Below are 16298 nucleotides of genomic sequence, written 5' to 3' on the forward strand. Positions count from 1 at the left end.
ACTATTCATTACTAGAGCGTGTGACGAAATACATGGGCGTTCCAGTTATGTTTGTGCTTCAATGCATAAAATGGCAGTTTGTTAAAAAGCAAGCTGTGATGTTGTTTTCCCCGCATGGCTCTCATCTCTTGTAAACCGGCTTTGTCGCGTGGCTGGTCGATGTGGTTCCGGCGCACTGCGAGAGGTGGCGCGAGTGTCGCGCTGCTAACGCCACCTAACAGTGGGGTTACTTGGGTGCAAAAGGTCAAAGGCCTCTTCGGGTCGGAGAGCGACGGGGACGTTCCGCGTATGTGCCAATCCACGCTTCGCGAGACCGTCTCGCGTGGCCAGGAGCAGGGCACCAGTATGGACGAACACGGATCGTTTGAACATGCCACCGTTCGCGTGATCGTACACGTGAACGACTAGGCAATGGTGTCATAGTATGAGGTGAACATATTCACTCGCTACTCGGTCGCGGTGAGTCAGACTTCCTTGATTTGCCGCGCGCCCATGTGAATGTTCTATGGGTAGTAATTCGGCTAGCATGCATTAGTGTTTGAAAGGTGCAATAAGTGCCCTTTTAATTGTTTGCACTACTGTGTTGTCGTTCCTTTGTCCGAAGAGCACGTGTGAGACCCCACAAAGTGGAACATAAAATCCGAGGACACCTGAGCACTTCTTATGAGTTGTGAATGCGAAAGCATTAATGTCCAATTGAATGCCGCTGAGCAGTCCTTGCTTCGAGTAATATTTGCGTTAATGCGGTTTTCGTCCGCTGTGTATTGGGAGAGTTCACGACGATGATGGATTTCGCTGCTTGCCTCTTTGTTCGTTTTGCTGTGTTCTTTCACTTCCTTCCTTCGTCTGCGGTGTATTGGCGTGGATGGCCACGTTTCACTAATGCCGAGGTTGCGTTTGTGGGATTAAACGGCCTGTGTAGTTTAATAAAGAGCGTTGAGGGGGCGCTTCAGTTAGGAGCGCAACTTGGGTCTTGATGACGTGCGTCTCTGTCTCGCTGTATTGAACCCGAATGTAACACAAGTTACAACATGGTGTCAAAAGTGTCGAATGCGAGCGGAGAGAAGAGGAACGACCACAGTTGAAGGAGAGACCACGCTGAAGGAGGTTTCACTGACTGACGGCGAAATTAAGAGGCGCCAGTGGACGTGGCAGGGAGGACGACATGGCGGCCATGTAGAAGCCCAGCCAAACATGCGTCAGTCTCGCGCCATCGCAGTAGCCGGAATTACAAGGCCAGGTGAATGCCTAATTCAATGCGCCTAGAGTGCGTCGACGAGAAACTGACGAGGATTTGCCCTTGAGCCTGAGCAATGAACGCAACAATAACTGCCACGAAAACGGTCAAGGAGAGATCACAATGGCAACAGGTGGTCCCCGGCAGACGCAACCAAACACCAAGTTCGTGCCACCAGCACCGTTGGACTTCCAGAGACCAGAAGAGTGGACAGCATGGCGGCAACGCTTCATGCGATACAGGCGAGTCTCGCGTTTGACAGAGGAAGAAGGAGCAGATCAGGTAGACGCTCTGATTTATTGTCTCGGGGGAGACATGGAGGATATTCTAGCAGCGTCGACGCTAACCAAAGAAAAACAGGAAGACTTTGATAAAGTGATAGACATGCTAGAAAATAATTTCCTCGGTAAAAGAAATATCATTTATGAAAGAGCAAGGTTCAATCAGAGGCGACAAGAACCTGGAGAGACAGTGGAAGCATTTGTAACTGCTTTGCACAAGCTGGCGTCCCACTGCGGGTATGGGGCTCTAAAAGATGAAATGGTCCTTGACAGGCTAGTTATGGGATTACAGGATGCAAAGTTGTCGGAAAGGTTACAAAGCTATCCAGATCTCACGTTAGAGAAGGCTGTGCAAAAAGCCCGACAGACAGAAGTGGTCCTGGGAAAGCGTGTTCCTGGGAAAGAGATATGGACAGCAGACGCACTCTCCAGAGCCCCAGTAGAACCTGCAGAGAATATGGAAGAGGAAGTTGAGGCATATATTCAGGTAGTCACAGGATTGCTACCAGCATCGAGCAGCTACCTAAAAGAAATAGAGAGTGCACAGGGGAACGATCCAGTGTGCCGACAGATAATGGAATATTGCACTAACAGCTCGCGAACCAAGAACAGAATTCCGCCTGAGCTAGCCTCGTACTCCAAATACAGAGACATTCTCACAGTGGAAGACAATATGCTGGTAAAAGACAACAGGTTGGTAATCCAAAAGACTCCCTCGAAGAAAGTGCTTTGCCAACTGCACATGTGACATCAAGGGGTGTCAAAGTGTAGAGAAAGGGCAAAAATGTCAGCGTGGTGGCCCGGGCTGAGTGCTCAAATTCAAGAGATTGTTGCAAACTGTCCCGCCTGTATTCAAGAACGGACTCCGAGAGTAGAGCCCATGATAGAGTCGGAGCTACCAGATCATCCGTGGTAGAAAGTTGACCTCAACCGGTGTGAAGTGAGTGTCTTCTCAAGATATGGTCTCCGCATTGTGAAACCCATTAGATTCCGGGACTGACCGTCTCTTCCGACTGGGGAAGAGAGATTAAACGGTCTGTGTAGTTTAATAAAGAGTGTTGAGGGGGCGCTTCAGTTGGGAGCACACCTTGGGTCTTGATGACGTGCGTCTCTGTCCCGCTGTATCGAACCCGAATGTAACATAAGTTACAACAGCGTTTGCCGACGAGGTAGATGCTTCAGACTTCATAGCAATACGTGCTGCCCGAGCCAGCAAGCAGCAGCATCCTGCAGTGCCAACCTCGCATGTCACTGACGTGTAGTTGCTGCCGAGGTTGTGGCCTCCGCCAATGTAGATGCTTCAGACTCCATAACGGTACGTGCTGCCCAAGCCAGCAAGCGCGAGCCAGCACTTAAAAATGGCACCTAACTTGCCATTCGTTGCGACACCATGTCATGAGCGACACCATGTCACGAAAGGCAAGTTAGGTGCTGTTTTTTCGCTGCTACAGATGGCCGCTGGCTTTTTCGCTCAATGGGCCATTTGACACTTTCGCATCAATAGTGCATTTTTATCGCAAGTTTCACTTCTCATATCTCGAAACCTATGCGATCTTTAGAATTTGTCTGAAGTGGATATGCCTTGAGAACTTGACCAGCTACTATTTGTAAATTGCAATACGTGCCCAGCAAGCGCTGAGCCAATTGAGCCTGTAGGCTCAATTGGCTCAGCGCTCGTGTCGCGTAAAGTAATTAATTAAAAAGAGTATTAGTAAATTTCTGTTAATTGGTCGATTATGCATTTCAATTTGTCATGCAAGTAATGTCCACTGCTTCGAGTAATAAAGTACGATGACTACAATTACACTATCTGCCAGAGGCAATTTTTAAAATTTCTCTTTGGAAAGCACCCTATGTGGTGAAGGTGCAGAGTAGCCCAAGTACTCTAGACAAAGGATGTACAGCCTCTCGCATTTTTAGCTGTATCACGCGAGCGTCCATCACTCGTCATTTTAGCGCCTTTCAGCGCAAAATCAGCGAGACCGGCAGAAGTACTCTCAAATGCACTAAGCACTCTCCAGTGCAAGAGTCGTCTAATGCGATGTTCCCTTCAGGACTACGTACGACCATATCATAGTGTTCTTGTGCGATATAGCTACAAATGCGGAAGGCTGTACGTGGTACAGGGCCTTGCATACTTGCAACTGCAGATAATCGAAAACTGTACCGAAGGGAGCAGTGATGCAAATACACTGATGGCATAAATTGACAGTGCATATTTGCTACTACTGGCTGCAGCACTGTTAGTGCATAGGTGCTATTAGTGCACAGTATGTGGGAAGTAGTGGCACACCATGAAACTTGGCAAGCTAGCCAGACAGTTAACAATGCAGTGCAGTTATTTCTTCGACTGTGAAGCTGTCCTCGTAATGGTCCAAGAGTGGGCGCGATACAGCACATTCAGAGCCGGTGATGCTCATCTTGTCAAGTGAATTCATTCTGTGTCTTCTCTCTCTCACTCACTTTTTTATTTCATTTTGCAAGCATCAGTAAAAAGCCGCTAGGCAGTAGGCCAGTAAAATTTGTTCATTAGCCTACACACTTTAGTTTAGGTCAGGCACAGCATAACATAAAAAGGTATTCAAGCACATGTCCCTGGGATTGAACCAACGATTATGTGGTTTCAGGCCAAGTGTTTTAATAATTATGCCACAACCACTTTGATACTGGCATTGTGAAATTAGTCTTCCATATTGAAATATCTCCAAAATGAGCAAAATTAATTGTGCCATAAGTGTTATATATATATACATGTGGGAAGAGCGTGTTTGAGATACAGCAAAAATATAGTTCTGCTATAGCAAAGAATTAGATATAATGTAGGTTTGGAACAGTAATTGGCAACTGAATCGCAACAATGCCTCACCATTTGTGCCGAATCAGGTGCTCAACTATTTGAAGCACGTTCAGTTACAGAACCAGGCCAGTGGGCTTGTCTGCATCTTGCCCTGGCTGGACAATGCTTGCCATGACAATGGAGTCTTGGGCTTTCTCTGTGTCTTTGTGAATGGGGGTGCCTTGTATTTGTGTTCAGCAACGCCAGCTAATGCAGCAGAAAAGGTGAATGCTGATGAATAGTTCAGCACAGGGGATCAGAAGCGAGGGAGCTCATTCTTGGATGCAAAACCAAGCCTGTTCACTGTGTGTATGAAGATGATGTTATAATGTATTACTCTATACCTGGAGAAATTCACAGTTGAGCCTTAACTTTTTCAGTTTCACTGACGTACTGATGCATTACCACTTTACTGTCTTGCCATGTTCCTTTTGACATTCTTTTTTTCAGGAGATAGGAATGTGAGGAGCACACCAGGGGAGCAATTGCCATTATCTGTGTCATTTATTAATTTTTTTTCCCAGTATCTGCGCAGCTTAAAGTAAACCATTCTGTTCGTTTTATATTTTAGAGAAAAAAAATCCGACATTGAAATTCAGGGTTAATATAACAGTCACATCCAACATGAGATTGCCTTTATTATATTTTATGTGTGTTAAAAGTGTACATGCTGGTATTGGCAAAATAAAATAAAAAATAAAAAATGGCGATAAGAGTAAAACTTGTTGCTGGGCGAGTTGGTTGACATCTGAGGAAAGCATGGTAGCGTGAACAGGAAAAGAAAGGCATGGAAAGAAAAGTAGGAAACGATAGGTCAGGCGCTGATGACCTATCGGTCAGGCGTTGATGACCTATCAGCGCCTGACCTATTGTTTCCTACTTTTCTTTCCATGTCTTTCTTTTCCTGTTTGCGCTACCATGCTTTCCTGAGATGGCGATTAGAGTCTGTGTGAAAAAAATGTAGGCATACTCGTACATGGTGCCTCCGAAGGGCGAGCAAGAGGCTGCCTGTCGATTTCGATGGCCTGTTGGTCGCTTGCCATGCCAATATGTGGCATGTCATCATCATCATCATCATCAGCCTATATTTATGTCCACTGCAGGACGAAGGCCTCTCCCTGCGATCTCCAATTACCCCTGTCTTGCGCTAGCGTATTCCAACTTGCGCCTGCGAATTTCCTAACCTCATCATCCCACCTGACTTTCTGCCCTCCTCGACTGCGCTTCCCTTCTCTTGGTATCCATTCTGTAACCCTAATGGTCCACCGGTTATCCATCCTACGTATTACATGGCCTGCCCAGCTCCATTTCTTCCGCTTAATGTCAACTAGAATATCGTCTACCCCCGTTTGTTCTCTGATCCACACCGCTCTCTTCCTGTCTCTTAACGTTACTCCTAAGATTTTTCGTTCCATTGCTCTTTGTGCGGTCCTTAACTTGTTCTCGAGCTTCTTTGTTAACCTCCAAGTTTCTGCCCCGTATGTTAGCACCGGTAGAATGCAATGATTGCATGTAATGATTACATGCAATGTAATGATTACATGCAATGAATGCATGTAAGCAATGCTAAATTAAAAACATGCTTTGCACTGTAATTAATATGCAGCCCTGTGCTTATTGGCTGCAGGTCAGCCAAGCTATATGGTTTGCCAAAATTGCTGCACTTGTCCAGAATGGGCCCTTTTCTCATGCTGAATACTTAAAATTTTTGCTACCAGAATACATACTTTAAGCTTCCAAGCAAACAAATATTTGTTGTGGCCATTGTAGTCGTTGATATTGCATTTTCTGTGCTGTTATAGCTGTAACATACTTGTTGAAATGAAGCATAGCTAACCAAATATTATGTTTGCTTCACTATATCCAATATTTCGTTATATCAGGATTGTGTCCAGGTTTGACTGTATTCAAAAGAAGTACACAGTGGTGCACCGCAGGGGGGGGGGGGGGGGGGTTGTAACCCCCCCTGAGGCCGACCTTAGCCTGAGTTAGCCCCCTTAGCCCTTTTGTTTAACCCCTTTTCTTTCCTTGCGCAATTAATTACTGCAACTAAGATGTAAGACGCGCAATCGTCTGCGCACTTGCAAAAAGCGCAGTTTTTGACAATTTCCCGTGAAGAAATTGAAATTAGTGCTGTTTAGATGGTATTGGCAAACTGTCAACCCCCCCCTGGCAGAGATCCTGGGTGCGCTACTGGAAGTACATTTAAATTTTTTGGCAAAATAATAAAGTGTGTTGTTGAATGTTTATTAGAAAATAGGTACAGAAATATTGTTTTTTGTGCAATCAGTCATAGCACTTTGTACTAACTACTTTTTTTTTATATATTTGCAGGCTCCTTGGTCATTGGGAGGAAGCTGCAAAAGATTTGGCCACAGCTTGCAGGCTGGACTACACTGATGAGGCCAACGAGTGGCTGAAGGAAGTCGCACCTAACGTGAGCTTCTTACTGCCTTTGTTTTCCTAGATAGGCTGCTTTCTTCTGCTATAAACATTAAAGAGCCTCAATTTTAAAGATAATGTCTTTCTTGGGGAGTTACCCCCCACTTTTCAGTGTTGGCTATGTGCTTTTCTGGCCTCTTTCGGGGGGCCAGTCCCAAAGGTAGTGCTGTCTAAAAATGGGGTCCAATTCTGAAGATAATGCAGCAAAAAAAAAAAAAAAGTTAAACAGTCTAGCACTCTTCCTACTCCCCTCCCGTGAGGGGCAACTTGATAGGGTGCTGTGCACAGTGACTTCGCCCTGTTATCAACCCCAACTCGCTGAGGAAGGCATTGTCTTTGACCAACGTCCACTAGAGGTTGAGTTGCCTTCGAATTTTTTAAACTTTATTGGACATACTGCACATGTTTGCAGCTATTATAATCCAGTTTTTGTTTTTCAGCCTTGCGTGTAAGACATTTTTTTACAGCATATTCTTGAAGAGATTTGGCACTTGTCATGACCTTTGATTGCATGTTGTTTGAAAAGATGCAGACTGCCAACTGTTCCTTGTCAAAGGCAGGTACAGTAGACTCCCGCTTGAGGTGAACGCTGCTGTAGTATGTAGCCTTGCTGCTTGCTTATCAGCATCCACTTCATGTGAGCACAGTCACATTGGATGTTCAGTTAACAGACTCCCGCTGCACTGCAACAGTGGGCCAGTACAGCCCTATGGCAGCATTCCAAACACACTTTGACATGCTGTTCTTGCTGAAATCACCCACTTGGCATGAGGAGCAAAAACAGAAGGATTGTTACTAAATGTGTGCTGTATAGTGTGCTAGATGACCACATTTGCTGGGTTGGAAATGAATTTAGTCTCTGTTTTGAGTTTCTCATAGGTAAGTGCCACCTTTTTCTCAGACTTATTAATATAATTATATTTGCTTCAAATCTAAGCATTCTCTGCACATTGATAATCGCAGTCACTTGAAAGAAATGACAATGGGTGCTTAGATTAAGGAAAAGCGGTTATCTCGCTTTAGTGATTCTCTTGACAGTTGGAAATTATAATTTCTTTATTCCAACACAGTGAACTGATATAGCAAACTGGTTCTTGAGCTAAAAATAATTTGATTTACCAACCAATTCAATATAGTATCTGATCCCAGGTATAATGAACTTTCATGAACTGTTCATGATGAGTTTGTTATACACAATACAACAAACCTGGATAACAGTGCAGAGATTCCCCAATGGCAACCTAACACAGCAACTCGATAGGATCTATAGCTCTCTGTCGTGTTACAAGTCGTATTGCACCATACTTGGTTATGTCTGACCATGCTGTCAAGCATGCCAGCCTCATGGTCGAAAGAAAACACACACGCCCATAAAGCATACATGAAAAAAAAAATGCCGCTGCAGGCATTTTTATGGTGCATGTTTTAGGTGCTCGAAGTTAGATACAGTCAAACTTCAATACAACAAAAACAGATATAATGAAGCAAATATAAAATTTAATCGGTCATGCTTTATTTCAGCATAGTATTCGCCTGCTATATAAAAACCAAAAGTGCGGGTTCCGACATTGTATCGGCTAAAGTGAAGCAAATTTTTGTTTGCACATTGCTTAAAATATGCATTGTGGCAGCAAGTAGTCAAATACAGTCACTGACTGATGTTTTAGGGCTGCATGATTATTTGGACACGTAGCACTGTGGTCTACCCCTAGAAGCAATGTATAACAGAAAAAAAAAAAAAAATTTGGATGCTGCTAGGTGTTCGGTGAGCCAATCAATTTTCCAGACATGGTCTGCATTAGAGCACTGCACGGGCCTGATTTTTTGGCCCGAGCCCGGCCCTGGGCCCGCTTTACGAGGCCCGAGCCCAGCCCGGGCCCGTAATACAAAGCCCGAGCCCGGGCCCGGCCCGGGCCCGTGGTTCCAAGCCCAGGCCCGACCCGGGCCCGTGTTACTGAGCCCGGGCCCGGCCCGGGCATTAATTACTAAGCTTAGGGCCCGCGTGTGCATGACCAGGCCGGGCCTGTTAGGAAAAAAAAATCATTTTTTACTTACAGATTGTACCGTATCTGTCAGCCTAACCTTCTCGAAGTTTAATCAGCTGCAGTATATAAGCAATACAAGGCCGAAATATTTGTTGCTCCCACGGGAACATCAGTAATCCGGCCCATTGCCTGTGCTGCTATTTTTCCGCTTGGGCGCATGCACTTACCTTGATTTCTACGATATGGTTCTATGATGTCATTTAGCATGCAAATATACAGGGTGTTTCATTTTAGCTGAACCAAATTTTTAAATATTGCCTGTGGCAGATAGCACAATTACAATCCTTGATATAAACTACTCGATGAGGCGGCCATTACTTCCACGAGAAATCAAAACGCCTAATTGCAGAATTAACAGAATTACGCTAATTAACTTTTTAATTAATTATATTACGGCACATCTTCCAATATACGAATTATAGCCTCCGAGTTCGCTAGGCGTATTCACTTGAAACGAATTCTCAGGACTAAACCACTTTCGAGATAATAATTTTCAATGTGTCCGACGAAATCAATCAAATCAAATCAATTTATTCTCCAGTTTGCATGCTGGACGGTCATTTTGGACGAGAAGCTACATATGTAGCTTGACGTGACCAAAAAGACCAGGCAAGGCAATAGCACAGCAAACAGTGTGCGCACATGCACAATAATTCACATATATTTCCAGCTGTCGCTGGAATTCCTCATATACGAAATAGCTATGAACGGAAAAACAAAGAATATTGCGTCATGGCGAGTTAACAGGATTGGAAAAAGTTTTAACAGAATGCATTTTAAACAACACTACAATAATAATACTAGCTATACAAAACAACGCAACACCAGCTATACAACATAGCATGAGACTGAATTTTACAAGATCAACATTTGCTAAGAAAACGAAACAGGATTTACATTATATACTCAGAACCATACACAAAGGCAGAATAATAATTACATCAGATACATTACAAGCGACCAAAGTGTCAGCTGAGTTCTTTCTTACTGAAATTACCTGCCATTTTTGTATCTGTTCAAAGTGAATGGTAGGTAATGTATTAACGACTGATGCTTGTAGAGTGTTCTGAAGTATGGAATTGACCATATCTCAGGATTTCGCATTAATGCGACGACACTCTAAGGAGGCTAATTGTTTTATGTAGTTCCAAGCTAATTTTCACATGGATGGCCTAATGGATGATCAAAACGCCTAATTGAATATTTAACATAATTACGCGAATTAACTTTTTATATAATTATTTTACCGCACATCTTTCAATCTACGAATTATAGCCGCTGAGTTCGCAAGGCGTATCCACTTTGAACAAATTCTCAGGACTGAACCAGTTTCGAGATATTAATTTTCAAAGTGTCCGACGAAATGCATGGGCGTTCCAGTTAACTTTTTCAGGAAAACGCTGTTTCATGCATTGAAGCACAAAAGTACCTCGGCTTAGCGCTAAAATAATGCCATAGTATCGACACTGGTAATAGTGCGATCGCAAAAGCGGTAACATGGAAATGGTTTGAGGAGTGGTTCTTTGTATATAATTTATTTTTCCTTACGCGGAAACAATGTTCGTTTTTGCGGAAAAGAAAAAAAATTAGCGTAGCTTGCACTGGCGGCGCAATGCTAAAGAGACAGCGGAGATGATGGGCACCTAGCTAGTCCTGGCTTTTGGGCTAGACTAAGCACTACCAAGTCATCCCCAGCATTTCCCAGAACTGATTTATTATTGATTGATTATCGATTAGCTATCGATTGGCTATCGAATTGTCTATTTCAAGATATTGGCCACGTATTTGGGATAGGCTAAGCACTACCAAGTTATCCTAATTTACTGATTATTGATCCATTATCGATTAGCTATTGATTGGCTGTCAATTGGCTATCGTAAGGTATTGGCCACGTATTTGGGCTAGGCTAAGCACTACCAAGTCATCCCCAGTATTTTCGGGAATTTATTGATTATTGATCGAGTTTCGACTAGCTATTGATTGGCTATCAATTGCCTATCGATAGGCCATTAGTCCCCACAATTCTTAGTTAGACTTATCCAGGCTCAGCTTCGCTAGTTCACAGGTGTATGTGCCATTGCGCTTAGACCCTTTCTGCACTGCTGCCAGGACCGGCCCACATTTTTGGGTTCAGCGGACACATTAGGCCCGGCTGAAACAGCTCCGCTGTTAAAAATGAGAACTTCATCTGTTTTACTAGTTTTCTTGATAAGATATAGTCATCTGATAAGATATACAGTCAAGAGAGCGGTGTGGATCTGAGAACAAACGGGGATAACCGATATTCTAGTTGACATTAAGCGGAAAAAATGGAGCTGGGCAGGCCATTACATGGCCTGCCCAGCTCCATTTGAGTGCGTAGGATGGATAACCGTAGGATGGATAACCGATGGACCATTAGAGCTACAGAATGGATACCAAGAGAAGGGAAGCGCAGTCCAGAACGGCAGAAAATTAGGTGGGGTGATGAAGTTAGGAAATTCGCAGGCACAAATTGGAATCAGCTAGCGCAAGACAGGGTTAATTGGAGATCGCAGGGAGAGGCCTTCGTCCTGCAGTGGACATAAATATAGGCTGATGATGATGATCACAGTCATCTTGCACGTGTCACTTCAGCTTGGCACAGAATGCATTGAACCATGCAATGCATAACGGTCGCGTGTGCTCGAAGGCCTACTTAGGCCATTCAATAAGCGGGCCCGAGTCTGGCCCGGGCCCGTGGCTTCAAGCCCGAGCCCGGCCCGCGCCCGCGGCCTCAAGCCCGAGCCCGCCGACAAACGCTTCGGACGACCCGGCCCGCGGGCCGGGCCGGGCCCGGGCTTTCGGGCCGGCCCGGGCCCGTGCAGTGCTCTAGTCTGCATGCACATTGCTGCAAACATAGCAACTCTGAACAAAGTTGCCGCCACGTTGACCCACACTGAATCACAACTTTGGTTACCAACTTTCGCCGAAGTAGGGGCTAAGCCTAACTTCCTAGCAAAATGGTTGTGATGAAAATTTGCCAACGGCCAGCATAGTGGCTGGCAACAAGTAGTTACGGGAAGCTTGCTGTCAGTATGCTTGTACCCAAAAACCTCAGCGGTAATCGAGCATGAGATTACATGCATGGGCTAGACTGAGAGCTATACAGTCTCGAACCCGCATATATCTAACTCGAGTATATTGAATTATTGTCTTTATTGAAGAGTTGTGACATCCCTCGTAAATACCGTTTAAAGATATAACACTGTATTATGCGCATATCACATTTCAGTTCACCGCCAAATTCAATATACATATTGAGCGCTGCACCATGCTGTGTCCCTGCAAGTGCGCGCTTCCCTTAACGAAACTGGGATCACTTCTCGTGTTACCGGAAATATTTATGTTGACGAAACAGCACTGTTTTGCTAGATGTTATCAAGGTATTGAATATGAAAGGCAGTACGTGTCATGAATTAAAAATGAGCGAAGTGCATGTTTCAAAGTACAAAAGGCTCATGTAGATAGGGTCTTATTTGAGCTTCATAATGCTGGATTTGCTTTAGTAAGCTTTACCGCATTACAGCCAGCTTTACCGCATTACAGCCGTGTCGTGTGGTGAAGCATACTGATAGAAAGAACTAACCATCGTGTTGTGTAGTATACTACCTGCAGCCGTTAATTATCAGAAAGAGGATCGCCACACTGCGTCAAGAATGCAAAAAGGCCTACCGGTTCAACACACGTACTTCACAAAAAATGCATGGCACTAGATCTTTTCACCAAGTGGCTCAGGGCGTGGGATTGGTGAATTCCCACTTTTCATGTTCTCGGGAGACTGTCCAACACATTCAGTTTTCAAAAAAGCTTCAGATAGGCATATTTTACATTTATAATTCTTGATATGTCAAACTACGGTGGACTCCAGATAAACGAAACTCGCATAAACGCAAATGCTGGATAATCGGAACAATGGCATCAATTTTGGTTGGCCTCCCATGGGCTCAATGTTGGCAAACTTTGGTTAAACAGAACCCATCTTTTCAGACTCCGGTTAAACGTAACTTAGAACCACTAGCAACATCATTGGTGTATGGAACAGGAAAAGTCCGCCAAACATGTCAAATGGGGATGCTATAAGTAAAGAAGAAACTACAATTCATCAGGCAGTTGCACGAAACTTGGGCAAAATCAATATGCCGAAGTTGCAACAGTGTTTCTATCATGAAGACTTGCAGTCAGGCTACAGCTGCTGCTTCATTCACACCGTCAGGAATAAGGGACCTCAGATGATGCCCTTGTTACCTGTTTTGAAGAGACAGTTGAAATATTATAGGTGAAATTGGTGGCGAAGACTAGCATGATTCGATTAACAAAATCATAGGTATTGCTGCTACAGTGTGCACTACTGTTTCGAACCTGACAGCAAGAGATGGCAGTTGAAAGTCAGCTGCGCTATTTTGAATGCGAGGACTGTGCAGAATGTTTTCACTAATGAACACACCTTCGCGCAAATGAAGCTCCAATATCTAAAGCAGGACATGGTAATGTCTCTTTGTTTCTTACCATAGTAGTATAAAAACCCTCGGATGCTTTTTGAATAAATCAATTTCGGTGATTTTTATATCCCTCGCTTAAATGAAAGTTCGGATAAACGGATCACATTTTTCTCTACCTTCGATTTTCGTTTAAGTGGAGTCTACTGTATTTAATGATCCCCTTCAAGTTCAATATATCCGAGTTCAACTGTAGTAGCAGAGTTCAGGTATGCATACCCCGCCCCCTCTGTGTCGGAAAAATTGGTTGGCAACTGAAGCACTCAGTAAGAGCAACTGCTGAGTGCTTCCCATGCTAATCCATGTGATCACATTGATTGCACAGTTACGCATTACCAGTCCTGGTATTGGCAACAGTGCAAAGCATGCATATGTCGCTTACTCTTCTCGTGCCACATATCGGTGGAGCATGTTGCTGATGAGCCACCAAAATGTGCAGGAGACCCATTGCTGGTCCATTATATCATGCTTCTGTTTTTCCCCCTTTTTTCTTTTTTTTCTTCTCCTAGCTTAGATGCGATCGCGAATTCTTTTTTTCACTACAGTGTGTGCTGTTAATGGATATCGTATTAACAAAGGTATTTTGTGTTGAATGAAACTTCGTTACAACAAGATTTGATTATATATCCAATGTACAGTTCGTTCTAAGAAATTCGTTTTTCAAATAGAGCATCATTTTCTGTAGCTTTCTGTAACGTTTAGGTCATACGGCTGCTTCAGGGCTCCGACGCAGACCGGTTGTGTGTAAACGTTGATTAGCTTAAGAAATTCAGACAGAGTTTCGTCTCTGCCTTCACTGAACTAAAGGAGATATTCAAGATCGGAGAAATGGGAGCTGAAACTTATCCTGAACTCGCCAGGACTACATTGCATACAAATTCATGTGCAAAAGCTCCACCCCAGTAGCTTTCGCATCATAGCCAAGAAAAGTTGTCCGCGAGTATAGCTCATTGCTGACGAGGGTGGCTATATTGAAGCCTGATGGCTCCTTTTAAGCTGCAGTTTACTAAGGTTGTTGTCTTCTAGCCGGATGGACAGCAAGATACTATTGCCTGTCTTAGCAGCCATTCCTTCCTTCCTTCCTTCCTTCACATACCTTTTTATTACACTCTCTTTGTGCTACACTCTCAGAAAAGTTAGCAGCCTATGGGGCTTATCTTGTCTATAAACCAGGGGTTCTCAAGCACGTTCATTCCAGGGAACCCTGTGAAGCTCCATAAAATGTCAAGGAACCCCCCTCCCCGGATTAAAATGTCCTAATTAACCGAATGTCGAATTATCGAGGGTATCAAGAAAACAATAAACAAATGCTCAACTATGTCAACACGCTTTTATTTACTCAATGAATCAGCAAATCTTGTTTCTATTTAGCACAAGACCAGTGCGGAAGCTGAAATTCTCATCATCTCATGACTGATTAGTGCTAGCAGTGGCGAAGGCCTCGCGACATCGTTCGCGGCGTGCGTCTTCATTTGAGACGCGCTTTGCACCAACGCGGGCGCATCCCGATTATTTTTGCGCGAGTCGGCTGCTCGCCAACAAGTGTCCGTCCATCGCGATGTAGCCAGTGCTCTTCGACAGCTTTGCACTGAGTCAAAGCGAAACTATACTGCTTGCCGCGACCGCTGTGGACGAAACCGCGGCCGCTATCGACGCGATCATGGATGGCGACCTTGAGGTTCAGAAGGCAGGCGGCCGACGCACGCACCGTCAAAATGAAACTACCGTTCGCTGCAAGTGCTGACGAAACCGCGGTCGCTATCGACGCTACCATAGATGGCAACTACGCAGTTGTGAAGGCACGCAGCCGATGCGCGCACCGAGTGAAAACGGAACTACTATATGCCGCAACCGCTGCGAACAAAACTGCGGTGGTTATTGACGCGATCATAGATGGCGACTATGCACTTATGAAAGCACGCGGCTAGCCACCTACACGGTGTTACACACGGCGATGAACGCAAGAATAAAGGCTTTGAGGGCGCAATTAGGCACGAAGTGCTCCGGCAATGCTGTCAGTCACGTGCCGCGTACGATTGCCGTTAAGGACCACGGCGATATGGACTGCGCCGCTTCGTTTCGGTTGGACGCTAGCGCCGTTTTTGCTCTTCTGCTGCGCACATTTGCGGTAATCCAAGCATTAAAAAAAATTTTTTTATTCCTCCAACGGCACCTACCCTATCTACAAATAGGAGAAATGCGCATGGTGGTAAGTTACGGCCTCCGAGATTCAAGTGCGAAAGCTTAGGTGCGCTGCCCATTTTCAGAGGCTGGGTGGCTACAAGCTGCTTGCGTATTTATTGTGCAGTTCGCGCGTTGCTGTTACGCACTGTCATGTACTTTTTGACACTCGGGCATGGGTAATGGAGGTTCCTTGGATTGAGCGCACCTCGTGTTCGCCGTTTTAGCCACTTGTCGAGCGCGGGACCAGGGAAAATTTATCAGTGGGTCGCGGAACCCCGAGCAGAGGCCTGTGGAACCCCTGGGTTCCGCGGAACTCACTTTGAGAACCCATGCTCTAAACAATAATCGTTGTCTATCTTGCATGCCTTTCCTTTCTTTAACGCTGCGTGGCCTGTAGTTCCAAGTCACAAACAGCATGTGCATTATCAGCATGACATAGCATTCTTGACAGAAAAGTAATCAGCTCAGAGTTTTCAAGAAAGGAAGCGCAAGCAAGACAGATTGTTCATCTGTCATTGCTTGCCTGAAGTGCTTGCTGTTTTTTGGGTAGTAATAAATAAAAGAACTAAAAGTTTAGCTCTTGATTTGTGTCTTCTTTCATGAGGCTTTTATGCTGAATGAAGCGGGCTCTTTCTGCTGGATGGATACCCGCCCAGGGGTTCACTGGCTGTGGAGCTGAAGGTCGTGGGTCTGATTCCCGGCTGCAAAAAAAAAATACTTTTGTGCCATACTTTGGGTGCACGTTCAAGAGCCCCA

The 16298-nt window shown here is 44.8% G+C and overlaps 1 protein-coding gene across 2 annotated transcripts in view; it reads left to right on the top strand.

The window, feature by feature from the left end:
* Positions 1-16298, top strand: part of LOC119449511 (hsc70-interacting protein-like) — a 91643-nt gene that overhangs the window by 50791 nt on the left and 24554 nt on the right. The window contains exon 9 of one of the 2 annotated variants that reach the window (XM_049665271.1): positions 6689-6791. The exons of the other annotated variant lie outside the window; for it this stretch is intronic. Within the exon in view, the coding sequence (XP_049521228.1) occupies positions 6689-6791 (103 nt within the window). The remainder of the gene's footprint in view (positions 1-6688; positions 6792-16298) is intronic. 2 annotated transcript variants of the gene reach the window in all.

Source organism: Dermacentor silvarum, chromosome 4 (assembly GCF_013339745.2).
Source record: "Dermacentor silvarum isolate Dsil-2018 chromosome 4, BIME_Dsil_1.4, whole genome shotgun sequence".
NCBI classification, from domain to species: Eukaryota; Metazoa; Arthropoda; class Arachnida; order Ixodida; family Ixodidae; genus Dermacentor; species Dermacentor silvarum.